At 37.4% G+C, this 27,496-nt stretch overlaps 2 protein-coding genes across 3 annotated transcripts in view; both read left to right on the top strand.

The window, feature by feature from the left end:
- The first annotated feature begins 877 nt into the window (after window positions 1-877).
- tfr1a (transferrin receptor 1a) lies at window positions 878-18,071 on the top strand. Its single transcript, XM_084412164.1, has 18 exons — window positions 878-982; window positions 4,612-4,659; window positions 5,195-5,429; window positions 5,590-5,770; window positions 5,876-6,095; window positions 6,984-7,106; window positions 7,191-7,286; window positions 7,381-7,520; window positions 9,317-9,480; window positions 9,580-9,699; window positions 9,832-9,917; window positions 10,601-10,664; window positions 10,746-10,813; window positions 11,459-11,529; window positions 12,607-12,691; window positions 12,791-13,018; window positions 13,351-13,503; window positions 16,084-18,071. The coding sequence occupies exons 2-18, from the start codon at window positions 4,627-4,629 to the stop codon at window positions 16,324-16,326; spliced, it is 2,310 nt and encodes a 769-aa protein (XP_084268290.1). The 5' UTR covers window positions 878-982; window positions 4,612-4,626; the 3' UTR covers window positions 16,327-18,071.
- A 1,036-nt stretch (window positions 18,072-19,107) lies between these two features.
- tnk2b (tyrosine kinase, non-receptor, 2b) overlaps window positions 19,108-27,496 on the top strand; it is a gene marked incomplete at its 3' end in the record, with an annotated part of 98,241 nt that continues 89,852 nt past the window's right edge. Inside the window, exons 1-2 of one of the 2 annotated variants that reach the window (XM_084411554.1) lie at window positions 19,108-19,322; window positions 19,458-19,559. The remainder of the gene's footprint in view (window positions 19,323-19,457; window positions 19,560-27,496) is intronic. The other variant, XM_084411553.1, reaches the window with a different exon arrangement.

Here is a 27,496-nt window from a genome sequence, read left to right as displayed (position 1 = left end):
ATCTGCATTGTATAAACTCTAGCTATATAAATAAAGGTGACTTGGCTTATTGCTAATTGATGAAATTGTAAAATTTCATATTTGGAGAAACATGACAACATCAGCCATGTTTTTTGCTGTGTTCCTGAACACACACTACATGTAATCAAAGAAACGTACAGTTGCTTAAATGTGCTTCAGCGTTCCGAGAATTAAGCATCTCCAACATTTGCACACATGCACAGTTAAAACTAAATCTGAGTTGCTACCGTATTACGCACAGTATTTTCACAGGTGCTGCTGAATTTTGACGAAAACCCACATTGGTTGTGTCCTTTACTTTTCCTGAGCTCCTCCTGGAAAATGTCTCACAGGTTAGATTACTTTGGCCCAAATCTTCTTCTTCTTCTTCCTGCACAGTTACAGATGTTGGCGTGTGAGTCTGCTGAGCAGGCACTTTGAAAAATAAAGCAATCTTTTCATTAGCCTGCTTACAAAAACAAGAATAAACATGCAAGACCTTCCTTACTGGGGGAGAAGATACATAAAATGATTACACTTATCTGTGACACATTGCACATGTTATTATAATTAATTAAAAAACGCTATGCATAATAAGCAGATCCACATAATTAATATTAAATATATGCTAATTAGTATTAGCTACCCAGATCTTATGTAGCTAAATATTCAGTAGCATACGACCATATTTTATAGCCTACTGGAGTGGATACTCTTAGAATATAAATGACAATTGGAGATTAGGCTGAATTTGAAGATATAGTTAATACAAAATAATAAAAAATAAATCTTAGTCTTGAACCTACTGAAGGAATAATTCCCTAATATAGAAACCCGGAAGTGACACCAAAGCAAAAGCACCCCGCCTCCCGCAATATGAAAGTCCTGCGGGGTCTCCAACACCAAGGTTATTAGTGCATGTGTGTCGCTCGCTCGCGGTGGTCGTGACTTTACCTTCAGTGACAGGAGCTCGAGAGCATTGGTAAGACTTATGGTCTTCTAATAGAAATGCGTTGTCTGCTGAATGCTGTCGATCATTTCTACTGTAATGGTGCAGAAAGAGGGGTGCATAGCTTTCTGAACCATTGAAGTTAACTATTATTTCGCATAATATTGAATTAATAAGTGAAATGATTAGAATTATAATGTAACTAATCGCTTTTAATTCGTGTGGAGGCTACTGTAAATGCTTGTATACAGAGCAGGTGCGGACTAGACTTTTCCTACAGAGAGAGAGAGAGAGAGAGAGAGAGAGATAGAGAGAGAGTTCATGCACGTGCTCTGCAAACCCTTCTGACCTTCACACAGATCGTGGCAAATCATAGGACATGGTTATTGTTTTACGTGGAAAATTAGTTTAACGACAAAACTGACTTTTTGGTGATATCTTTAAATGGCCTCATAAATATGAATTTATTTTTAATATTAATTATTTTAATATTAAATAATTTTACTAACGTTGTAGTTCGATTTCCATTTTTATTTTTAGGAGTTTAACTAAGTTGTATCTTTCCATTGTGATTTGGTGGCAGGTAGATGTGACATTTTCTTCAGGGTCAGCTCTGAACATTTGTCCTTCCCTGTGTGTCTCTTCATCTAAATTATCTCTACTAGCTTGAAAGGCACAATATTTACATTGCAGGGAGTCTTACTTGCATGCAAATAGAGTTAGGTAGTAATATAATTTTATGTATTACAATTTTATAAAATAAGCAGTTGAGCTAATTTTAGCTAATCTGAACCTAAAAATGACTGATTTGTTGCACAAATATTAACTTTTAGTTCATTTTTAGGTTACCCAACAAAACATCATTAGACTGTACAGTGATTTTACACAGTGTGACCATCACATGATTCGCTACAGTTTAATCCTCTCTGCCAGTTCTGGAAAGATTAATCAACAATGTCTGCACATTCTTGGAAAACTTAGATCCTGATCCAAAATAGTATGACGTTAATCTGTAGGGCCAAAAAAGTACAGTTATGCATTATTGACGCATGCGTCTAGAGAGGTTATTTTAAAATGTGAGTAAACGACGCAAGTTTAGACTAATTCGTCCATTTATGTCTTAGAAAATATGATTCAAGTGGCGGTGGCACAGAGTCACATGAAACAGTAGCTTGGTGTATTGCATGAATGGATTGAACCAACAGCACCCTTTACAAAACCATTGAGGATTTTTGGCCAGAGAAGATTTTTTTTTTCCATAAAAGAACATTTGACTGACTTGTCCTTGAACATGACTGGCTGTAACAGACAGTCTCTGAACTTTGGTTTAGTTTCTCTGCTAGTGTGATTGTTATTGTTCTGTTTTCAAGTGTTTTAGCCTTGATTGATAAAAGTTTCCTTTATAGTTTATTGGGCTCTCATTGTTCCCACAGTAAGTCGTATAGTTAAGCACGAGGGCTAAGGCACCCATAGACAAGGTATGAGGATTAGTGGGCCGTCATGAAAGAGCTCAGCAGACTTCTGTGTAGTTTCTGAGGAAAAGACAGTACGAGGTTAAAAGTCAGGCAGGCCCCAACGGACATGAGGATTGGTTTGATCTGATTGTGTTCACAAGTTTTTTCCTGGTAGGGTGTAGCCCGAATGCTTTTCCCTATCTCTAGCATGCATGTGTCCAAGCAAGCTCACACAGTGCATTTGGCGCAATTCTTCAGTGTGACTTTTTTCTCTGTCTTTAGTTATTTCAGAACAAATTCATTGTTAGACTTTTCTTCTCTGTTTGCTGAATGAAACTGCTTGCAGTCTTTTGTGCTTTGGGTTATCATATTTCTTGTAACCTTCAACCACTGAAAAAACAGATCTGGTCCTTTAGATGTCTCTTATTCCATAGTCCTGCTTGTAAAATTTTATAATGAATACATTTTATAAACATGCCATAATATTTATATATTATATAATCTTTATAAAAAGATTAGCCTAAGGGTTGATGTGAAATTTCTAGCAGTTTGACGGGCTAGATTTAATCTAAAGCTGTTTTAAACAACACTTTCCCAGTTCTTGTACTATGCACTATATGGTATATTTGTATAAAAAAAAAAAATATATATATATATATATATATATATATATATTTCACTCCACCAGACTATTTTAAAGGGATAGTTCAATGAAAAATAACAATTCTGTCATTGAGTTTTGTATTAAATCATTAATACATATGAAAGCTTTCAACTCGATGTAAAATAGAGAGAAACTTGATCACAATATTAGCAATAATGACCATGAAAATATAATTATTAAATAAAATAAATAAAAATAGCTATGCTTCACTGTTCACTACTGATGCACATATAATTGTAATTATTTAAATTTTATTGCCAAACGAAATTTATGAATCATGTACAATAAATAAAGAGAAAAAAAGCAAAGTGCGTCCGCCCCCTTTTTCAGCAAACTAACCGGTTCCGGAAGTATTTATTTTCCTTTAATTTCTCTCATAGAGATTTAAGAAAAGTCTGTTAAAGCGTTATAATCCATTAAACAAGCCAATCCACTATGAGGTGAATCACAACACTATAAACTTTGTCAAAAAAAACAAAAACAAGAAGACGTTTACTAAATCACTTTTCGCATGAAGCATTGTGAACAGCATAATCAAATTATTAGTGATTGCTGTTATTTTTTGTACAGCATCATGATGAGTAATGTAGTTTTCCACCATGAATCCTGCTGTTGAACACTATAAGTGGAAATAATGCAGGATTACGGCTTCAACAGAAGCAAATAGCATCGATTATAACAACCTTGTAGCTCACAGCAGGGTCATCTTTAAAGTTTTTACGTCCAGAACCTGACTGTTGCACTCTATAGAAATAAAATCAACTCGTGTTTTATTTTATTTTATTTTATTTTATTTTATGTGTGCTGTATCAGCAACTATCAAGATTTAGTTCTAAATCCGTATGCTGTTAATTTTTCCATTAACAAAAGAATATTTTTAAATATCTTCATGCATTTTTAAAATTTTTATTTAATGACAGTTCACAGTGACCACATCTGTCACGCCCCCAAAATATATGATCAAATATGACTAATGAGCTATAGGCTAATTTAAGTCCTAGCTCAGACTAAAACAGACTGATAACAACCTGATGTATTCATCAGTGGTTAATAGAGCATCTTTGCAATGACACATGTAACAGAAAAGTGTGATTACACTAACCCTACCTCTAAACCTATCACAGAACACATTCTGCATTTTTACATTTTCAAAAAATCTTGTATGATTTGTAAGCTTGTTTCCTCATGGGAAGCTCAATTTAGGTCCCCAACAGTGACACGAGGCCCCATGAGTTTGTGTGCATTCAGGTTTAATTCGCCACCGGGATAGAAAAAACATGTACACACACACAGAGGTGTCAAGCTAAGGTCAAAGTTCATGAGCACTGTCATATCAGCTAGAGAAACATAAACAAAACATTGTGTAGTGCACCTTCACCAACATTACAATATAATATCATTAAACAGCCCTTTTTTGTTGACATAAGGAATCTATCTCTGTTTATGATAGGTTTATCTCCTATGATAGGTTTATCTTTAACTCCTGTGTGATTTCTTTTTTTTTTTTTTTTGGGTTCCACTGAACATTTCTCATTCTCTTGCAGAAGTTATTTGAGGCCATGGATCAAGCCAGGACAACAATTTCAAAAATCGTAAGACAATCTCCTCATACAAATGTATTTTGCCATGGCATTATAACTGAGTTATCTGAACCAATCATTTACCATTTGAGAGAGAGAATAAAGAAATCAGTTTCATTATAATAAAGCATGAGGTCTGTGGTCACTCACATTTAAATGTTTCTCTTTAATCAAGCAGATTTTAGGAACTTCAGCTGAAACCTCCTTAATGTTCCTGATATTACTTTTACTTCTTGTGCTGAAAAATCTTCTATATTGAAGAGAAACGCTCACACTTCATGACTTGCCCTTAAAGGAATATAGTTTACTTAAAAATGAAAATTCTGTCATAATTTACATAATTGAAAACTTTAGAATTTAAGATATTTTGAAGAATGGCGGTAACCACCAGACAGTTGATGGACCCCAATGACTTTCATAGTAGGAAAAAAAATACTATGGAAGACAATGGGGTCCATCAACTGTTTGGTTACTGATATTCTTCAAAATATCTACGAGAACCCAGGACAGTGTTTCATCTTGGTGTCTTGCAACTGTATTTTTCCAGTTCAATGGGGAGCCGCGCTCCTATACTCGCTTTAACCTGACCCAGAACATGGAGGGTGACAACAGCCATGTGGAGATGAAGCTCTCAGCTGACATGGATGATGAAGTGGAGGCTAACGGTGTTGGGGAAAGCATAAACCAACATAATCGTCCATATTACCCAAGCAAGCTGAACCAGCGTTCTCCCAAAACCATCTGTGGATTTGTCATTGCCATTCTGTTCCTCTTCATTATTGGTAAGCCGATGTGCCGGCGTAGTTTCAAGCTTATTTCATGGCCCTCTTGAATACTTCATTCTGATTGGTCAGTCGTAGAATTCTGTGGTCAGATGTTTTTGTGTAAGACTGCTAAACTGTAACCATTTTTGAGCATACAAATAATGTTTTTGTCTTTCAGGATACCTCATTGGTTACATGTCTAATAGAAGCACAGTCAAAAATGAAATCAAGTCAGATTGTCCGGTTTTTAGTGAGCCTACCCCAGAAAGACCACAACCAGTTTATTCGTTGGACTGGAGTGATCTCAGGACATTGCTGAAAAAGAAACTGACAACCGACAACATCAAGAGCAACCTCAAGTAAATACAACTGCTCTTTTGCTTTTTCCATACGGTGAGATGAGCAGGTGCTCAAGTTAAACATGTTTTGTTTGGTCTTTCTGTTTCTCTTTCTCCCTCTTGCAGGGAATTCTCTAGTGCCAGTCACCAGGCGGGAAGCTCAGGCGATGAGGCGCTTGCTAATAAAATCATGGAAAAATTCCGAACATTTAAAATGACCCCCTGGACCGACGAGCACTATGTGAAAGTCCAAGATCGTGGTACCTCAAATAAAGTGCTGTTTAGTGGTAACGCTGTGGGAACAACCGAGGGGTATTTGGCATACAGTGCAGTTGCTACAGTGGAGGTTAGTTTTGAATGTTCATTTATGTTGACAACCAACTGACAAAAGAGCACCATAAAACTATCGTAAAAGTAGTTCATACAACTTGTGCAATATTCCAAGTCTCTTGAAGCCGTGCTGGATTACATCTGAGCGTATGCAAATTGTTTTTGCTAAAACTACACTAAAGCTCTGTTCGGACTGGACCAGCTTTCTAAACGACGTTTGAGTTACAATTCCAATTACTCCGTGTGGGAGTGTGTGGGTGATATGGCTGTGGCAATATATGACATATATGTCCTTTAAAGCCGGGGACACACTTAACGACTGTAAGGCCATTTATGAATGTCATTTTTAAAGTTTAAAAGTTTCAAGTTCATAGAAGTGTCTGTTTATACTTAAACCCACATAAGTGAGCAGCGAAATCTAGACAAGTATCTTACTCTTACCTGACACTCTTAACTTACATTAAAATGGACAGTCTTCGCAGTTTCCGCCATTTGGCTCTATTAATTAATTTTATAATTTAATTATTTCATAGGATACCATCCATATTGAAATAAAAATGAAAGCATGCTGAAGATTGGTATTTTCAGCTTCAGAATCAATATTTTTATTCTGGTGGTGTCACCATTGTCCTGTGCATTGGGTTACCAGCACCAAGTCCAAGCCTATTCATTTACACCCACAATGTAATATCAAATTTTGCATTTTAATCAATGTCTTGGAGTATCGCAATAATATCGTATCGTGATGTGTATCGAATCGTGACGTGAGCCGGGTATGTCTAGTGATTAATCGATTTGACCACACTAGTTTCAGACGATTTCTTATTACTTGTTAGGGCCCGAGCACCGATGGTGTGAGGACCCTCTTGGAATTGCTCCGTTTATTACTGATTCTGTTGTGTAGGGAACCGCTCTGTATGCCCATTATGGACGAGCAGAGGACTTCAGACGCCTGCGAGAGCTGAATGTTGATGTGAATGGAAAGGTTGTCTTGATCAGAGCTGGACTATTAAGTTTTGCTGAAAAGGTTGGTGCTCTCACTCACTCACTCATATTTTAAGACTGTTAATATTTACTTATTAATCCTCTGGTTTTCATTTGCTTATTACAGGTGGCTAATGCTGCTAGCTTGAATGCTAGTGCGGTGCTAATTTACCCAGATCCTCTTAACTACGAAATTAATGACGACACTGCTCTTTTTGGCCATGTAAGTTGTGGAACCTTTCTCTTATCAGATCATTTGTTTAATTCAAAGTTTATGTACAGTCGATTCATGATCTTTTAAAACGCTCTTTTCAAAGGTCCATCTTGGCACTGGTGATCCCTACACTCCAGGATTCCCTTCCTTCAATCATACCCAGTTTCCCCCGGCTGTGTCTTCTGGCTTGCCCCTCATTCCGGCCCAGACTATCACCATAAAGCAGGCTACTGAGATCATGAGGTGCAGTTGTGACCGCAAGTGACATTTCTCTTGCTATTTACTATCACTGTCTGTTGCTGTTACTGATATACTCATTACTATCATTAATAGTTTAGTGTTTGAAATGAAAATTGAATGGTGTGTTGAGGAAAGATGTTGTATAATTTTTTTCTGTTGGATGAAAAAGCAGGCAAATCTTATATACTTAGAGGACCAATTATGCTTTTTTACATTTTCAGCAAGTGTGAAATGTTGCTGTTTGAGCATAAAAAGGGTCTGCAAAGTTACAAAGCACAAAGTCACTCCAAAGGGAGTTATTTTCTATATCAGTAAACACCGTTTCTGAACTCCCTGCTCCCTAACTCCCATCTGCACATGCAGATGAAAAAGTTTTTATGAGCGGCCCGATTCTCCCGCTGACCACTCCGGGCCTGCCCTGGGATATGCTTTGATTGTAGTTTTGAGTTTTCTTCCTGGAACTAACACGTCACAATATTCTTTGTTTAAATACTTCCCGCCCAAGGAATGCAAAATAAAAGCTGTTTTTTCCATCCCGGATCTAACACGGTTATGGTAAGGGGCATGACATTTCCGAAACGCCCTCGAAGCGGTTGACCAATCACAACACACTGATCCAGCCGTCCAATGAGAGCACATGTGCTTTTCAGAAAAAGGTGCTTCATAGAGACAGGAACTAAACGGAGCATTACTGAAAGACGGGGAGGAGAGATGCTGCAACAATGTCAAATATGTAAAAAAATTATGTGTTTTTTGAACATTCAAGTATGAATACCTATTCTATTAGGCTTCAAAAACAAAATCAAGACTTTGTAAAAGGGCATAATAGGTTCTCTTTAAGAAAAGTTTATTAATGTTCAAATTTGTATGTTTACATATTTTATTCTTAAGAATCTTATTTATTTATATATATATATAATGTATATATATATATATGTATATGATGTAAATGTATGTGTATATATTTCATGAAGAGCTTGTCTGAGGCAGTCTGTTGCATTCATTCGCTCTCTCGCTAGAGTCTCGTATTTGTGTGTGTGTGTGTGTGTGCGCGTGCTGAGAGTGAACGTGTCCAATGTATGTGTGCTAAATGTTGCCAAAAATTATATCAGAATTATAAAACTAAAAACGAGTTCCCTATTTGACTTGTTTTTGAGTTGTGAAATTTTTCTGAATTCGTAAATCAGTTGCATCATATTTAATGATGTCTGATTACATTATCAGTCAGTGGTGTCACTTTTGTGTACTCGTGCTCATCCTTTGTAATAATAATATGTATTAAATGTGGCTAGTGTTTTATTGTAAAGTATTAAATATCTTACCTTTGAGGATGTAAGAGATTATCCTAACTTTGAGAGGTTATTTACAATGATTTTAAGAACATTCTTTTTCAGGAATTTTTCTTAAGTTTTCTCTTTGGAACTCTGAAAAAATATAAGAACTTTCTTATGAAATGATTTTTGGAAATACAGAATATTTTGAACTTTGTTTAATTAGAGAATAAGTATAAAATAGCAGTTAGTTTTATGAATGTTTTGTGAATCTGGCCCCATAATATAATATAGGTTTGTAATTGGAATCTTTTGACTTGAGCCAGCAACAACCTACAGTAGCAACCACGCAGAACACCCTAGCAACCATCTATCGACCCCATGACAATGCACCAAAAAAAGAAATGTCTTGGAAGCCACCCAGATCACTCTAGTATCCTGGCTGCAAGAACCACTCACATTCAGTTTTCTGTCAATGTGGTTTGTTATGATTCCCTTTATTTACGTATTTGTCACATTTGTTCGCAGTAAGTTAGGCGGTCGGACTTTACCTGATGGCTGGAATGATGGGATGCTCTGGGATACCAGGCTCGGCGATGAAGACGACAATATTACCGTGGAAGTGAACAATGTCCTTGTTCAGAGAAAAATCCACAACGTGTTTGGAGTCATTAAAGGTTATATGGATGCAGGTACTGTATACTGTTACACTGGGCTTTAAACAGCACATCAAACAAGTAATTGGTCCCAGTCCCTAATCACTTGGTTTTTGTCTTCATCCTTTGCTTTAGATCGTTATATGGTGATCGGAGCTCAGCGAGATGCATGGGGCCCTGGATTTGCCAGAAGCACAGTTGGCACTAGTTTACTGGTGGAGTTGGCCAGAACTATCACAGACATGATCAAGAATGGTACATTGCAAATAAGTAGTTTATTTACATACATTTATTTCACATCACAATAATGAGGTAAAAATTATAATTATTAATTACCGGTAGCAATAATTCTTGTTGATTATAAGTGCAACTTTCTTTTCTTTCAAGATGAATTCAAGCCAAAGAGGAGCATAGTGTTTGCCAGCTGGAGTGCTGGTGAATTTGGTAGTGTTGGGGCCACAGAGTGGTTAGAGGTATGAATGCATCTTTGATTGCCTTCTGTTCAAAAATGGCCTTGTTAAATATGGGAGTGAGTTTGTGTGACCAAATAATATCAAACCAGTAAGCATACATATTTACATAAATTTCTTCAAACTTAAATCAGACTTAAAGTTTTTTGAATTACTACAACCAATTACTAGTATAATACCCAGATAGAAGCATATCATTTTAAGCCTTTAAAAAAAAAAAAAAAGGTTTTAAAAAATTGGGGCTTTTGCTCCGGAGGAACCTTTTCATAGTTTCTAGAACTAATGGCGGAAGTACCCGCTTTTTGGCGTGTTCGCACCACAGGAACTGGGAATGATTTTAACATTTTAACTAAACAAGCGCGACTTATGCCACTTCAGAGTTCGTACTGGCGGTGCGTATTCAACCAGAAAAATGGCCTCGGGGAACATTTAGTTATTGGGGAACCACCCTGGTGAAGAGTTCAAATAACGAAGTTCCTAGAACTACCAGGTGCGAAAGACCCTAATGGGGCCCATCAACTGTTTGTATAGTCTGTTATATTCTATTTCATCATTAAAATCTATTTTCACATTGATCTTGACTGAGTGGTGCCGGACCTGCTACTGTAGTATGTTAGGATGCAACTCCAAACATAGACTTTGAATTTACAGTGTGAATTTATATTTTGTGGCTTTTGTACCCATAGGGCTACCTGACCTCCTTGAATTTGAAAACGTTTTCTTACATCAGCCTTGATGAAGTTATTTCAGGTTTGTAAAGGGTTATTTCTTAAAGAGTTGAAGTTGAACTTTGTTCTTGAGTTGATACTGATCATCTGATATTCTCTTTAGGTTTGGACTCTTTCAAAGCATCTGCCAGTCCACTGCTGTATGACTTACTAGAGAGCACTATGAAGCAGGTAATGTATCACATAGGGGTGTGTGCGACATTGCCAAAAAATATCTCAATATTTTCTGGGATTTTAACGATATACACAGACTGTTTAATGTTGCTCAGAGGTGACATGAATGCATTTAACCTGCAGTTACAAGTGCATAAAGAATGTTTATTAGACTTTGTTTTAAACTATTTTCATTGGAGATATGGTAAAAAAAAAAAAAACCTGCCAATATTGTGTCTAAAATGTAAGTCACATAATATGAATGTTTTCTTTATTGAAATGTTGTATAAAAGCAATATCACATTTGTAATCGTGTTGATATTTGGAGAAAAAGTGGCACTCTTCGTGTGATATTAACTATATTAAATTATATAAATATAAAAGATATAAAGGGGCATTTTTGCACGTGTGCCCTAAATGCACAAGCGCACTAGCCTAAACTACTAGACTGATCACGTAGTGTATGCGTGCGCTCTCTGAGTGTTTTGAAGGACATACTCTATAATTTCAGATCACATATCATTAAAACAACAATTTCGATATTATCGTAGACAATATATATCGCACACCCCTAGTATCACAAATGCTGAATCTTTGTCATTAATCTTCTTATAACCTGTCCTGAGCTGTCCTGTAAAGAAAAATAACTTCTTCCCCATGCAGGTCTCCTCTACAGTTGATGCAACCAAATCCTTGCATGAACAGTTTGCTGGATCCAACTGGGATAAATCTGTGTAAGTTGGTCCCGCCCTGCTTATGCTCGGCAATTTGACTATCATTTATATGCTATTTTATAGTATTATTAAAGGGGTGGTTGATTATGATTTTACTTTTCTAACTTTAGTTAGTCTGTAATATTGCTGTTTGAGCATAAACAACATCTGCAAAGTTACAATGCTCAAAGTTCAAAGCAAAGGGAGATATTTGCTTTTAAACAAATTGCTTTTTAAGGACTACAACAAACGGCTGGTACTACACGACATTCCTCACGGGTTAGTGACATCACAAACCCTAAAATTGACATAAACCCGCCCCCGGGAACAAGCAGTCCATGTTGAGAAGAGGAAGAGTTGTTGTAGTAGAGCACATTTGTGAGTCTGCTCAAGCTGTTGCATGTGTCACTCTGGGGACAACAGAGGCTTATTTTACATATTGTAAAAAGGGGTATTATACAACCCCTTTAATATTTTAAATGAGCTTTTATCTTTTTTTTCAATTTATTTTGAAATTTAATACATTTTCAATTAAACCATTTTTTTGTTTGTTGTAGTAATCTTGTAATGTGCTCTTGTCTTTTTTTTTTTTTTATTAGTTTATTTTAAAGATTTTTATTTAACTTTTAATGAAAAATAAATAAATAAATTTTAGTACTTCACCGTAGTACTTCATTTTAGTACTTCACTTGCTGCAGTCTGTAACTTTTGGCGCTCTAGCGGTTAATAAACAGAACTGCGTGTGCGTCTTGCGGAAGAACATTGTAGCCGGATCTACTTCTCTATGTTTATGTCTATAACGAGTCACGCAGGGACTGGGATACTCCGCAGCGGTACGACCCGAACCAGTCTAAAATAGTCCAAATATAAACACTTCTTATAGGTGTACTGTGGTGATTCAGGATAAGACAAAAACACGGTTTGGAAAATTGATTCATGATGTGCGAGTACAACAAAACTAACTGGAATAAAATGCATGTTTTTAGGCAACATTTCATTTTATTTTATTCAGCTTTATGTCAATGAATTATATTATTTAATAGTTCTAGTCCAGTACCAACAATGTTAAAAACTCTCTACCTTTTTCTTTCTTCACAGAATGGAGCCTATGGGTTTGTCTCACTCTGCTTATCCATTCCAGAGCTTCTCGGGCATCCCGTCGCTTTCCTTTCGATTTACTTCGGTAAATATTCAGGTTTTACTGAAGATGACAAAATAAAGTAAGGTTCAGTTAGTTTCTTGATGGATGATAGGAAGTAAACCTCTGCCTGATGTTTTTCAGAGTTCAAAGTCATACCCGTTTGGCACTTTTGAGGATACCGAACTAAGTCTGGACCGGTACACTTCCTCTTCCACTCTGAAACTGGCCAAGACAGCAGGGGAGGTGGCTGGGCTGGTTACTCTTCGGCTGGTACACGACCACCTGCTCAAGCTGAACGTGGCAAAGTATACCAGCGTGATCCGCACCTATGTGTCCCAGATCAGGGCTAAAGTTGAATCACGCCAAATGGTGAGTCTATGTGTTTACTCTAAAATAATTTGGGCTTAGTGTCTGTTGAATATCTACAGAGCACCTAAAGGGACATGGTGATGGAAAAAACATGAAAAATTAATTTCAATGCTTTGCATTTGCTCGTAAAAGTGTCGCGTTCCCCTGAGAAACTTTGCATTCACTCGCAAAAGAGTTTCTCAGGGGAACGCAAAACATTTGCAAGAGAACACAAAAGCATTTACTCCCATCTTATATATTTTTTTCCTTCAACTTGTCCCTTTAGGGCTCTGTAAATATCTGTAAAGTACAGAAAGCAGCTTTAATTCACTTTTTGCATTTTACTTGTCAAGGTTCGCCGCCTTCCTTCCACTTTGTCGATGCAGTGGCTTCTGTCAGCTCAGGGGTCGTACGATCGTGCCGCCAGCAACCTTGTTTCTGTCATCCGCAACAGCGATCTTGGCGACATGGAGCAGTGTCGCATCATCAACGATCGCATTATGAGGGTAAATAACATGACACCCGTCCAGCCATTTCATTCTTTCCTGTGTTGACATTAGGGCTGTCAAATTTTTTATTTATTTCTTAAATATTAGCAAACTTCTAATAGGCAATACTTAATGTTAGTCTGTATAGGCCTTTATCTCATTTCCTGGTTTTGGAACGTTCGAAATCGCCAAGCAGTGTACTCGCACTTCCGGTGGTTACTTAGTTACACATTTAGATGAAAAGTAGGTCAGTAAACTTAAATAAAATCGCGATATAGACAAGTGTCTGTCAATATTAAACCGCATAAAGACTATTTAAATAGGAATCATGCATGTTCTGCGTGTCTCTGTGAATGAATGGCACCGATGCGTTTCAATTACCACACACACACACTGAGGCACGCATGACGCTCGCGATTTTTTTCAGCCTTACGTATTAACATTAATGCACTTCATCAACACAGCCGCTCTGAGAGTCACTTCAGCAGCATTTTAGCTTCATTTGAGAGAAACTATCATCATAAAACACAGAGACTCAAAGGTCTACACGGCAACCCGTCAAAATAAAAGTTTGGTTTAACCTTTGAAGAAATGTTTGCTTAAATCATTACATTTTAAACAATTGGTTATAACAATTTAATTAAACCATTCAAATGGAATCAAGAAAACAAAAAAAAATGAAACTTGGGAGATGCGAGAGCGAAGTAGTCCAGTGATAATTAACATGCAGCCATGGAGAATGCAATAACCGGAAGATGCTGTACACTGCTTCGAGGCGTTCTATTGTGTTGTGATAAAGGCCTATTGTCTCCTATTCCCACAAGAGGGCACAAGCGAGCACAATAAGCAAATACAAACCAAATCAAGCATCCATCTTTTATTGAAATTAAATGACATTCACTTTTTAAAGTGCATTAACTTTTGAAACAATTGTTCTTAAATCAAATATAATTTCCTTAATGTCCATGCAAGGAAAATTAGGTTACAATAGTGCATAAAACTGTGTAAGTGCATCAGTAACCTGAGAAAGCACGCTTCAACAGACAGCGTAATGTACTACATGAACACAAAATGGCAAACTGCCAAACAGAAACAATCCACTTCTACTCACTACACATATTGTTCGTCAAAAACACCAGACGGTCAACGATCTGCAGCGAGTGCCAGGTGTGGTCAAGTATGTCTTTGCCAGCTGCGCAATATGTGGATACATACCACATGATTTTTGCCACCAACTGAGAGGGTTTTCGTCAGCAAGTAGCCTTTTTCCATAATTTTTCAAATTATCAGCGCTGCCTCACTGTGCTGTAAACTGGATAAGCTAACAAAAGCAAACCGCGTCAGTTATGTCATCATGTCTCGCGTGCCTCTTGACACACCAAAAATTCAAATTTTTGCATATGAATGTTGTTTTTTTTGTGTTCTTTTTGACGAATATTCGAAATGAAAAAATTTATTTCACAGCCCTAGTTGACATATTTCCTATTGTAAAAGAAAGTTGGGATGGTATATATCAAAGGGCTGCTGCTTTGCTGCTATTGATAGTGGTATTAGGAGGAGGGTCATTCTCGCGATCAATTGGACAAAGTTGGATATGATGATGAGATAAGTCATTAATATTTCTGTTTTGCTTTCTCAGAAGATAAAATGTAAATTTTAAACAAATTTTAATGCTATATTCCTGCAATACCGGAGGTTGCAGTTTCAGGACTACATTTCTAGGACCCTCGTTTTTGTGACAACGCCACCTAGCCAATCCTACTCCAACAGAAGAGACCTGAAATAAACCTAAAACAAACAGACTAGACCTAGAAGGATTTCTGTCAGACTTCTCTAGTTATTTTAGCTGTGCAAAAACAGTTAATTATAATTGACATTGTAAACCGGTATTTGTTTTGATATTGTTAGTAACATACTAAATTACACACTAGTTTCTAGGGCAAACAGTTTTTACGGTTAACTGCACTTTAAGTCGGTCACACACCAGACGAGAAGCGTCACACCGAACTGTGACTAATTAAAAGGAAGTCTCCTGTCTTTCTTTCCATCAAAACTTAATTTAAACCAGAATATATGGCCTCATATATTGAAACAAATTAGGTTAAATATTTCAAGAGATTTACCAATGGTTGTGTTTAGAGGTTGGTTAGGACAATATATAAATTAAATTGACATAATAAACTACTAAATCATTCCTGTATTAATACGAATACAGAATTGAACAGTAAGTGCTCTGAAATAGTATAAACATACGGAAAAAAAAGAGGGTCATATAAATGCAGTCCTGAAACTGCAGCCTCCGGTATTGCAGGAACACCCTACTCTAATTTTGCTACATTTTTAGATCCAGTTTAAATGAATTGCTAAGCATTAATTTTGTCAACTTTTACACTAGAATATAGAGTACCTCAAATGTAATAGAAATAGGCTAAAAACAACAAAATAACAGCCTTAAAAATCTTTTAAAGGTCAGTCCGCTTGCATTCTAGGGATATACAGTTTTAAAAACAGTGCAGAGCTGCAGTTGTGACATGAAAAAGACAGATTTTTTTAAAAGTTACTATCATGTGGATGTTAACACTATGTGTCTGTGTGAAGGTGGAAGGCAGTCTCCTCTCTCCTTACGTGTCTCCACGTGAGAGTCCGTTCCGGCACATCGTGCTGGGCTCTGGCTCGCACACACTGGCAGCTCTGGTGGATCACCTCGAAGCCATTAGAGGAAATCTCAAATCTGCTGACGTCGACCAATTCAGGAATCAGTTTGCTCTCGCTACCTGGACCATCCAGGGCTGTGCCAATGCATTGGCTGGGGAAGTTTGGAATATGGATAATGAAATTTAGAGAAGCAGATTCAGCTCACCTCTTTAACTATTTGATAACTTTGAACCATCACTCAAGACAAAAAAGGAGAAAACGATATTGGTGCTCTGTTAACGTAAATTTATGATTAGAGGTTTACCTCAGTATTTAAAGCAGTAAGTTGACCCAAGAATAGCAATTCTGTCATCCTTTACTCACCCTCATGTCCTTCCAAACCTCTTCTGTGAAACACACATGAAGATATTTTGAAAAATGTACTGGTTGCTCTTTTACATGACATTACTGGAGATTTCAAACTTCAATACAGGACACAAGAGCACCATAAAATATCATAAAAGTGTGCTATGATTCAACTTTTTGAATCCATCCAGAATGTATGTGTGAAGAACAGAACAAAATGTATAAGAGGTTAGAATGACATCAGGGTCAGTAATCCAACATTTTTATTCTTGGGTGAATTGTTTCTTCAAGATCTAGTTTAGATTACACAAATTTGGAATGTGTTATTGGGTTTATTTTCATAATTTTCAGACTCATTTTGGGAACATCTTGCGTAATACCTGAACAGTCTGGATTTAGAGGTTGATGTTTATTATACAGGCTACAGTTGGAACCTAACTCACCTGTGATAACATGCATCCTAAAGCACAGTATTTTTCCAGTTTTTAGGTTGGATACGCTTTTCAGATCAATTCTGTCAAATAGTAGAAAGAGGCTTCCCTATGTGGCTCTGAAATATCTATTTATTAGTTTGTTTTTATTTATCAGTGACAGGGATCACTATAAATAGCATTTTGTAACGCCTTTTTTAACAAATGTATAATTATCGGAAGCAGTGCCTTCCATAATTATGACAGTTATACTGTCGAAATGTGAAAGCAGCATCTGCTACGGAGATAACCTTGTTTTCAAAAGCTATGACCAGAAACTACCACAGTGCATTTCTTAAAAACAAAAAACATAAAAAACATACTATTTTCAGAAAATTACTGGTGTCTATTAGTCTCTGGCATCCTCCTTTTGAATCAATGTTATTACCTGATCCAGAATAATTATCGGGAGCAGTGCCTTCCATAATGCGAAGAAGATGATGGTAGATTTTGCCTACCGATGTGTTGATATCGAGGGCAGTGCCCCTCATATTTCACTGTGGTGTGGATGTAATTATCGGGAACAGTGTTTCCCATGATGATGTACAAATTGTCTATGTTCACACACTCCTACCATACTAGTTATCTGTTGTGAGTCATGTAATCTATTGAACAATCAAGTGCTGTTACCTTCTTCTGCCTTGGATGAATCAAATGTGGAGTGGGTGAGGATCACAGCAGAGATCGAAAACTATAGAAACCTCTGTAAGATCCTGTCACAAGATTCTGTCCTGATCTTATTCGGTTTTCATATTTCTTCTGTTTCTAGTGTATCAATTACTTGTTTGTGCCTTGTAGATTATGATGAAGCTTTAAAGATTGAAATACTTTTCCTTTTTTTTTCTTTCTCTTTTTTGTGTGTATTTAACTTCAATCAAATTGTATTCAACTTCTTCAAACAGATTTAATTGAAACTATTCAGCTATTTGGTTTTATTGGTTACCAGTATCATCTGTTTATCATCATATCATGGCCGTTAATATGAATCGAGTTGCAATTAGAAAATAATGTTTATGCACTGATAAAGAGAAAGACACTCATGTACAACTTTGAAATGTGTCCGAACATATAACATGGAAGAGATGAAAATGGAGATTAAAGATTATTCTAACAACTATGTCTTTTAGTTATCGCTTGCAGTTTCATGATTGTCTATATATCCATATCTTTTAAAAAGTTTCTGAAGAATGCTATGTAATGGCTCTAGTAGTTTTGTTGTGGACACAATTGGTTTATCGCATTACACATGCGCTGATTCTCAGTTTTATGTTAAGTCTGCAAGTGATTAATAAAAAAGTTTGAACAAACTCATTTAAACCGAAGACTCTTTTGGATCCATGGAAGCTCTTTGTGTCAAGCTAACTGTGGAGCGACTCTCATCTAAAGTTACTACATTGAAACTAAATTTAGGTTCTTTCATCACTATTGATCTAACATTTTTAACCAGGACATCTATGACTCAATTAGTATTTTTTTTTTTTTTTTTTTAAGAAATATTATTCATAATCATAGTTTGCATGTGCCATGGCACACCAAAAGATTTCAGTGTGATTTAAAAAAAAATCTGATATTGCGCTTTTCATCAGAGAAATTGGATTGTACATTTCAGCTAAATTTACACCAGTAAAAGTAGTAGATTACGTCTATTACTTTAGATTTGTTAAATAAATTTCACACACTGAACTGATGTTTCATTGTATTATACAATCACCAGTATTTGTGTGTAGGGACCTGTCTGCAATTCTTCAAATGACCAGATGGTAGAACTAGAGTACTAGAGTAGAATTATCTTTGAAGCTCTTATGACTGTGGCACTGCCATCATTTATTAAACAGAGGTTTTGTCAATATAACTCGCCTTAACAGCCGTCAAATAGGTACTATTTGTTACTAACGCAGTCTCGTGTTTTATACTGAAGCTTTATAGGTTTTATAATGAAGGTGCTTTTCAAAAAGCAATACATCTTCCCCTAACAATGTACAACTATGACATATTGAATAGACTCAGAATGTACCAGTTATTTGGTGGTAAAACTGTGGACTTGAGTTTAAAATTAAGTTTAGTGTCGTCCATTGCCATGTGGAGTGCTGTCATAATAAAAGTGTCCTGTCCCTTTAAGAGTGGGTTGTCAATAGATGCATATGTACAGCGCGAGTGAGATTGAGTAATCAAAGCGACAGAAACGCGAGGCAGAAATGAGTGAGAATGCGACAGCGGTTGTAGAGCACAATATATATTACACACTGAAATAAATTAATAAAACGCAAGAATTCCGTTGAACTTTAGGTATACACTCACAGGACCAACTTCGAGTGAAGTTTTGTTCAGTCACACCTGGCGTTATCGAGTGAACACCGAGTCTGACAGGTAGGACTCAAAGACAGCGCGTGTATCATCACACAGATAGTCGAAACATTTTACCTACCACTGTTTTACAGTTTTAACGGATAAGACGGCGTGGAAAAAGAGAGGAAATTGTTTTAACGTTTCCTCATTTCTTAGTGCTCGCGCTGATCTCATTCTCAAGGTCTCACCTGCGCGTGAGGAAAGTGAGTGGCGGGAATTTGGCTCCTAAAGGCTTAAAGATTCACCCGCAGTCTCGGAGTAAGTATTTATTTGTGTTAATATGATTGAGATTTCACAAAAACCGCGTCCAATTGTACGAGGTGTTCGGTTTACCATTTTAACAGTGTAACTCATCATGCATGCAACTGTCTGAACAGTTCTTGTGGAGTTCAAGAAACAATCCCATCTCTTCTTATCTAAAAGTGTATAATTTCTATGTGTTGAGGACTCAAATGTCTGAAATCAAAGTTGATCTATTCTACATTAAACCGTATGGCTTTTGCTGGTGTCTCTTTCCCTGCTTCAGCAAGCAGAGCTGGATGAAACAGTCTCCTCTTCATATGTCAGAGACCTTTAATCATTCCTCTCTTTCTCAGATAATCGTCGTTCTTGTTGCATCTTCATTAATTTGTGACATTAGAAGCAACAGCAGCCTCATCTCTGCATTGTTATTGCATTTCTGTGAACAAAGAAAGACTCACTTGTGATCAATGCTGAATTACAGTCACACAGGACAAAAGGTTGATTCAGATGGAGAATGTATGGCAGCTCAGGGTCACAAGTATAACTGCAGCTGTTGCTCTTAACCTACATTGTAGCAGAATGTAACTTAAGTGTGAGCAAGTTGCGTAATGACTGGCATAAAAAGTGTCATTATTTGTATTATGGCAGGCAGCACTGCGTGACTCATCCAGGGCCTGTAGGTTAGGGGTGTGTGTGTGTGTTTCTGAGAGCAGACCTTCGGTGTGTTTGCGAGGTGATGAATGGTTTGAGGGCCACCTATTTAGTAGTTTCTCGCTTTGTTTGTATTGTAGGGCCCTGTAAGGTTCTGCCTTTCCTTCTAGAGCTCAGTGTGCAGGAGATAAGCACTGTTGTTCAATAAACGCTGCCCCTAGGCCCAGTATCTCGGTCTAAGTGTGATAAGTGTCCCTGCATGTAAAGGCAAGCCAGGCCGCAAAACTCGCTGCCGCCCGGCTCTTCTTTTATGTTCGTGGAGTAAAGAGCTGACGGAAGACACGCACAGATCCTCTCGCCCCAAGGTAGATTCGTTCTTTGGTACCTGGGGATCAATGGTCTGATTTAACATCTAAGGGGCTGTTAACACGACACCATTTTTTAACTAAAAACGTAAAACTTTGTATGCGTTTTGGCTGTTCGTTTACACTACAACAGCGTTTTAGGTGGCTGAAAATGCAAACTTGTTTCAAAGTGCACGTTTTTGAAAGTGGTCACCGTGTAAATGACAAAAACGAATCTCTGAATATGATGATGTTATGCACATGCGTATTACGTGTTAAGTTTATGGTGTGTCATCACCATCTACTGGCCTGGCAGCAGAATACAGCATTTTCAGTCGTTTTCGCGGATCCGTGTGAATTGGGATCGTTTTGACAATGTGTCACCTGTACGCGGAAAACTCTAATGAAAAACTTCTCCGTTTTAAGCATATCGTTGTCGTGTAAACGTACCGAAAGGCTACGTCCACATTAATCCGGATACATTTGAAAACGCGTGGACAGAACACACTAGGCGTTTTCAAGCGTTTTCCAAAAGTTTCTCATCCACACTGAAACGTTGGAAAACGCTAAATCCACCTTACTGCGCATGCATACAACCTCATAAAAGCTCACTGAGATGAGAGAAACGGAAAAATAAAGTTATCACACAGGCTACCATATTTTAGCAACCGTGTGAAAGTGAATATCACATGACAGGCACAATACCTCTATAAACATGAATATCTATTGGTACAATATGAGTCACGTGACTAAACTTGCGTCATCGTTTTTAAATACCTCCAGTTTCACAATCCACACTACAATGCGAAAAATGTGTTTTCTAATTGATCCACTTTGGAGAGCGTTTTCAAAAAACGTTGTTTTCATTAATAAAAACCCCGTCTCAGTGTGGACGGAAGGCCAAAACGTAGAGAAAAAGATGCGTTTTCAAACGGAAACGTACAGTATTAGTGTAGACCAGGCCTACATTTCACTAGAACTACACCGTTCCCTCTGTGTCATCATTATTGTGTCTTATGCTTTTGACAAACTGTGTGTGTTGTACCCTTGACCTCACTGAGTAGCACCAGATGTTAAAGATCAGTTTCAGCCTCACAGTGACGGCATCACAATTTAAAAAGAAATCACACGGAGATCAGCCTTTAAAAGAGGATTGAAATTCTGAGAAATTCAGGATGCAAGCTGATAAGCAACACCATGCTTGTGTAGTCAGCAGATCGCGGACTCAGGTGACGGCTTTCATTTTGACACAGGCTCAGTGAGCCCTGGATTACCTCCACTGGCTGTGTGCCCGAAGCTAACAGCAGCATCCCTTCACCACTTATGAATGTGGCCACATGCCAGTCTTCTCTATGGCAGGCCGAGTCCAAACTGGTAACAGCTTCCGATGAGAGATCACAGAATAAACGGCTTGCGTGAGTTGTTGGCTCGGTTAAAAAATCACATCGAGCCCTTTAGACAATTTTTTTTTTTTTGTATGCGGTTCGTTATTATAGTGAAGCATTTAGACCAGTCAATTTCACAGCAGTTCGGACTCTAACTGCTCATTGACTGAGTACAGATCAATGCCTTCACTGGATTTATTAGCTCGTTGTGATGTGTGCCTGTTTTCCTGTCTCTGTGTCTGTGTTTTATTCATAACCTTTTTCATATATCATGTTTAATTTGAAGCTTTGCCCATGATGGTGGTGCACTTCACATCAGTCGTCTGCTTGAGTGTTAATAAGTGCTTTCATTAATGTTGTTCTCTTGTGCGGAGATGCCAAGAACATTTCTAGTCCAGCTTTGACTCGATCTTTACTATCATAGCTCATATGAACTCGGCCGCTGGGCATGACAGATGCTGGCCGTTAATGGCAGGACACGAGAGATGACGGAGAGCGGTCCAGATTTCACATCACGGCAGTTTTCTCCCACATCCCATTTTAATTTGAAAGGTTTCTCTACAAAAGTTTGTGTTGGCTGGTTGGGAATATTCAGTTATTATGATAGCTCGGCAGCACTAAGTTGCGTTTACTCGTTTTACATAATTTAGACTAATTCACATAGATTATTATCTCATGTTGTAAATGTTTATTACAACCATAAAGCTGAAATTATGTCTTTACGGTGTAATTAGTTGGACAAAACCTGTAATTGCAATCTGTGCAGTGCAGATGTAGTAATTGTCTGGTAGGAAGAAGAACTTTTGCTGAGTGTTTACTGACCCCATTTGCACCGGGTAGTTCTAGAAACTTAGTTATTTGAACTAGCCAGGGTGGTTCCCTGAGAACTAAATGTTCCCCGAGGCCATTTTCCTGGTTGTATTCCAGTAGGAACTCTGAAGTGACGTAAGCCGTGCTTGTTGTGACTTTTATTTTTATTTTGTTGTGCGCTCCCATTCTTCATTAGTTTACGATCTGTCTAACTGTCCTGTCTAATACGTTATTCGGTAGAACTGTTATACAAAGAAAGTAGACAGTATATGAAAAGGTATTAGCGTATGCCGTATGGTTGATGCCCAATGTCGCTAGCCGAGAAGAAATACATTATCATGTTTGGCTTGGTCCGCTGAAAGTAAGGATTTTCTCCTCAGCGTAAAGGTTGAGAGGCTACATCATTCACCTCTGACAATTTGTTCTTTGTAATTATCTGTCCATTAGCATAAGTTAACCTTGGAATGTATTACTAACCAAAACTATGGGGTGAGTTTAGCCTTTAGAAAATGTGTTGTGTTGTGTCACCAAATAGAGATGAATATCCAGTTGCACTATGAGGCAACGTATTGATTTCTTTCATTTTACACTTGAATGGGTTGTCATGTCACTTTCTGACTGATTGACCATGGGACACATCTGTATTGTGGATAAAAGTATTTCCCCCCCAAGCATTCAGTATAATACCTCTTTGTATCATTAGCAGTGAATCCAGGATGTTGAATAAGCTTTTTCTTACTTGATCAGATTCAGATTAGTCTCCAGTTGCCATGATCAAGTGAGTAGGTTCAGGAAGAGACACTGTCAGTCTGTTGACTGGCTAGTCAACCATCACCATACCAGAGTTCCTGCGGGTCCTTAAAAAGTCTTAAAGCCCCCTGTTGTCAATAATTTTATCCCTTAAAACTCATCTTTGATCACCAAAATGACATATTTAAATGTCAATTGACATAATGTAAATGACATAAATTGATTTTTTTTTTTTTTTTTTTTGAGATTCAATAAATTATTGAACAACACATGATGGTTATTGATGAATGTATCTTCCTCAAAAGATAAAAGCTATGACAAACAAACATAAAAGTTTGCTCGCTGTCTTCCCAAATATATTTCCGCATAATTTTTTTCCAATGGTGAATTTGAAACAACAACAAAAATGAATAGTGACGCTTTTTACAGTAAAAGGGTTTTCTGTAAAAAAAAAACATTTGACTGGTTTTATTTTTTGAGCTGGGATTATTTAACTGACTGCTAAAATGCAAAAAAATTTTTAACCATGACATATAAAACATAAACAAACATATATAGCTTCCATATTTTTATTCAAAAAGATGAGTTGCTCTACATGTTCAGGTGAGAGCTGAGTGCGAAAGGCTTGCTGCCTTATTAATTTTGTTCTAATGTAATGTAAAAATGTTCTACATTCTGTTGAGCCCCAGTATAGCGTCCCGACGCACAAACAATCACTGCAAGAATAGATGCTCTCCATGAAAGGATTGCCTCTTGATTAAAGACAGCGTGTCGAAGCCATTCACTATGGACTTGTGGACCTCGCTAACCACTGAATCCTATGTAACACTAACTTGCTATTACATCACTGAATGGGAAATTCACAGCACAGTATTAGAGACACACAGAAGCTATCTTTGACCTCACTGCACGTTTTTGAAGACATTTATCTGTCAGTTGTCATATCAGACAACAAGGTGCTGCCATAACCAATCAGATTTTTTTAAGCCCACACATTTTTATGATTAATCATCGCTGTCATGTTTGAGTACTCGGGTACTCATGCCTATCCTTAGCAATAATGTAAAGTTTCTGGTGTATATGCACCCCATGATCCGTTAAGGGTGTAATATCTCTTCACGTAGTTAGAGTTTGGTCTTTAAAAATAAAATAAAAGATAAAATAAAATAGGTGTTATTCTGCAGTAGAACATTATTAGCATTGCCTCCTAGATTTTAAGACCATTTTTAAAATTTGAGTCACTTTATAACACCAAGTTGCGTCTTCACTTGTTAGTGGGCGGCAGACACACTGGACACATTTGCATTGAAATCCCCGTGCTCTGCCTCGTCGAGCATGTTGACAAATTATACCATTTGACTCTTTTCAGGTCGTTTTTTTTGCTTGTAGATGTAGCATCCAGGTTTAACCAGTAGTCTTGTGTATCATGTTGAATCATGATACTCAGAACACGTTTATTGTTTCTCTGTTGTGTATTAAAATTGTGTTGTCAAAAGTACCAGATCTTTGGTAACAAGTCTCGCTACTGAAATTTAAAAAATGTGACGAATGCCAGCATTTCTGCAGTACCGGTAGAACGGAGTACAGGTATATTCGATACTCCCTGATAGACGCCTGTGTAAGCGCTCAGTGAAGAGCGTCAAAGGTTTCTATTTACTACGTGTTTTTGAAGAGTTGATCATTGCAGCCAATCACAGACCTATCTGTTGAGCGCATGAACGCAGTGGCCAATCAGAGGTATTTAAGTTAGTCAGAATCTGCTGAACACGGCTCAAAAGACCAGGGGCCTCATTTATAACCGTTGCGTACGCACAAAACAGGCCCTGAAAGAGGCGTACGCCTAAGTTGTGATTTATAAAAACAAACTTGATGGGAAAATTTGCGCACCTGCACGCAAACTCTGACCCATGCGTACGGACATTTTGGAGATGGAGCAGTTTGGCGACACCGATGGTGAGCTGGAGTTAAAGGTGCATTAAGCAACTTTTCATGTTAAAAATACCCGTTTTTCTAACCCATACATGCTTAAACAATTGCCTGATGGGCTGAATGAGCCCTTCTATGATCACTGCGATTGCCTCTACAATCCTGTACAGTAAAATAAATAAGAGGGATTCGGGACAGAATCGACTGGGAGTGACGTCATGCGCGTTCACGCTCACCTGGCTATGTCTGGCAGGTTTGTGTATTCGCCGTCATTATCCGCATCAGCGAAGACAACTCAAGCGACTTTTGCAAAAGTAGAAGATGGATTCAAAGAGACCGGCTTCTAGTTCATCCCAAACCCCAACGCAAACTCCACGTAACCGCGTGCACAACTCTGGTTGCAGTTTCGCGTGTCGCCAGAAGGGGGCATAGTTCTGCAAAAACTCAGAGACTCAGCACCTTTAAATGTCTTTTTGGTCACTTTTAGACAGAAAATCTAAAGACATATACAGAAAGATAATACAAAATATAATTTCACTCACCAATCCTGTCACTTGAAGCAAATATCCATCCCTTCTTAAATGTCCGCGCCAGCGAGCGCGCTGGGCCGTTTAGTGAAACTGACGCAAATAACAGTTTAAATAAATAAAATAATGATTTAAACTATGGTTTACTTCTGATATAAACATTTAGATTAAATATGCCATTCAAATTAATGGAGTTTAACACTTAAACATGAAATCATTACTGAGAAGTTAATTATTTTTTTTTATATTCAATCAATAGAAATATTTGTTGTGGATGCGATGTTTTTGAACACTTTTCCTGTGGCGTGCTGTGTTTTAATGTTTTAACCACAGAGATAATTGCTTATCATGATAATACCAGATTGTCTGAGAAAATAGTTTCGTGCAAATAATGCCCAAGGCCTATCTGTTTCCATTAAAAATATAAATAAATTAAAAATACAATTCGGCCAGTGGAAAAGATTGAGAAAAACTTTCTCTGAAATGTTTTTTACACTATTTAATTGATGTATTCAAAAACAAGGCAAGATATAGGCAACTGCTTGATTTTTATTAATGTAATGTGTCTTGTACCGTTAAACGTTATCACGTGGATGAATAATCATATGCAAATGATATGCAGGATCTGCATAGTAAAACTAGGCGTTGTAAGCTCCATATATGGTTATTTCGGGGTGGAGACGCATGTGCGCACAATCTTCCGCTGACTGGGATTTATAAAGTGAATTCTGCGCAGGTTCTGGCTTACGAACGGTTTTATAAGTCTGAATATTTTTTTGTGTACGCCATTTTTGGCTTTCAGGCACACGTACACTTTTAGTAAGGATCCTACGCACAGTTTTACAAATGAAACCCCAGAGCTTTTGCTCACTGCATGCTTTAGAGTTCTGCATGCTCGCAAATCCCTGGAAATGCAATGTAATTAAGAGATTCAATTGTGCATTGTAGACAGCTTTTTTGATTATAGTTTTGCATGAGTGTAGATCCAGTGAACAGGCGCTTAACGTAACCTAAGAGATTGACAGCTTCAGTGATTATAAAAGGAGCTCTCTTTGCTTGCTTGTATACAATTAGAATTTTTTTTTCTTCATGCAGCTCTGGACACTGCAAAATCTGTATTTAAATACACGATTGAATCCGAAAATGACAGTGATATAACTCATTTTAACGTAAAGACGGAACTAAACAATTTGTTACTGTATATCAAAATAGAACTTGTTCTATTTAATGTGTATTTGTTTCTTTGTTCCTCATTTTATTACAATTTTTTTGCTTGATCTTTTTATAAACAATGTTTAAACCACAGACTGTAAAAAAAGATGGACGACACCCCTTCACTCTCTTCCATTGGTGGAAAGTGAAGCCGCCAAAGTCCTAATATGGCACTGACATCTTGCGCAGATTTGGGACCTGCTTCTGCGCGGTAATGAACGCGGGACCCTGCAGTTCTGAGCCGGAAGTCAAATAACGAACAAAGGGCCCTTTCACACCTACCTTGTTTGGTCCGGATTTTCAGACTTTTCAGTTTGGTCCGAATCAAAATTACAGGTGTGAAACCT

The sequence above is a fragment of the Rutilus rutilus genome (genome assembly GCF_951802725.1).
Source record: "Rutilus rutilus genome assembly, chromosome: 6".
In the NCBI taxonomy this organism is placed as follows: Eukaryota; Metazoa; Chordata; class Actinopteri; order Cypriniformes; family Leuciscidae; genus Rutilus; species Rutilus rutilus.
The sequence above is the reverse complement of the archived record's forward strand: the minus strand, read 5'-3'. Positions and strand labels throughout refer to the sequence as shown.

Excerpts from the sequence above, each read along its gene's own strand:
- tfr1a (XM_084412164.1), top strand. The coding sequence starts at position 4,627 with ATGGATCAAGCCAGGACAACAATTTCAAAAATC. Across the intron at positions 10,814-11,458 it reads TAGAGAGCACTATGAAGCAG|GTCTCCTCTACAGTTGATGC; the intron begins GTAATGTATCAC and ends TTCCCCATGCAG. Across the intron at positions 12,692-12,790 it reads TTTCCTTTCGATTTACTTCG|AGTTCAAAGTCATACCCGTT; the intron begins GTAAATATTCAG and ends GATGTTTTTCAG.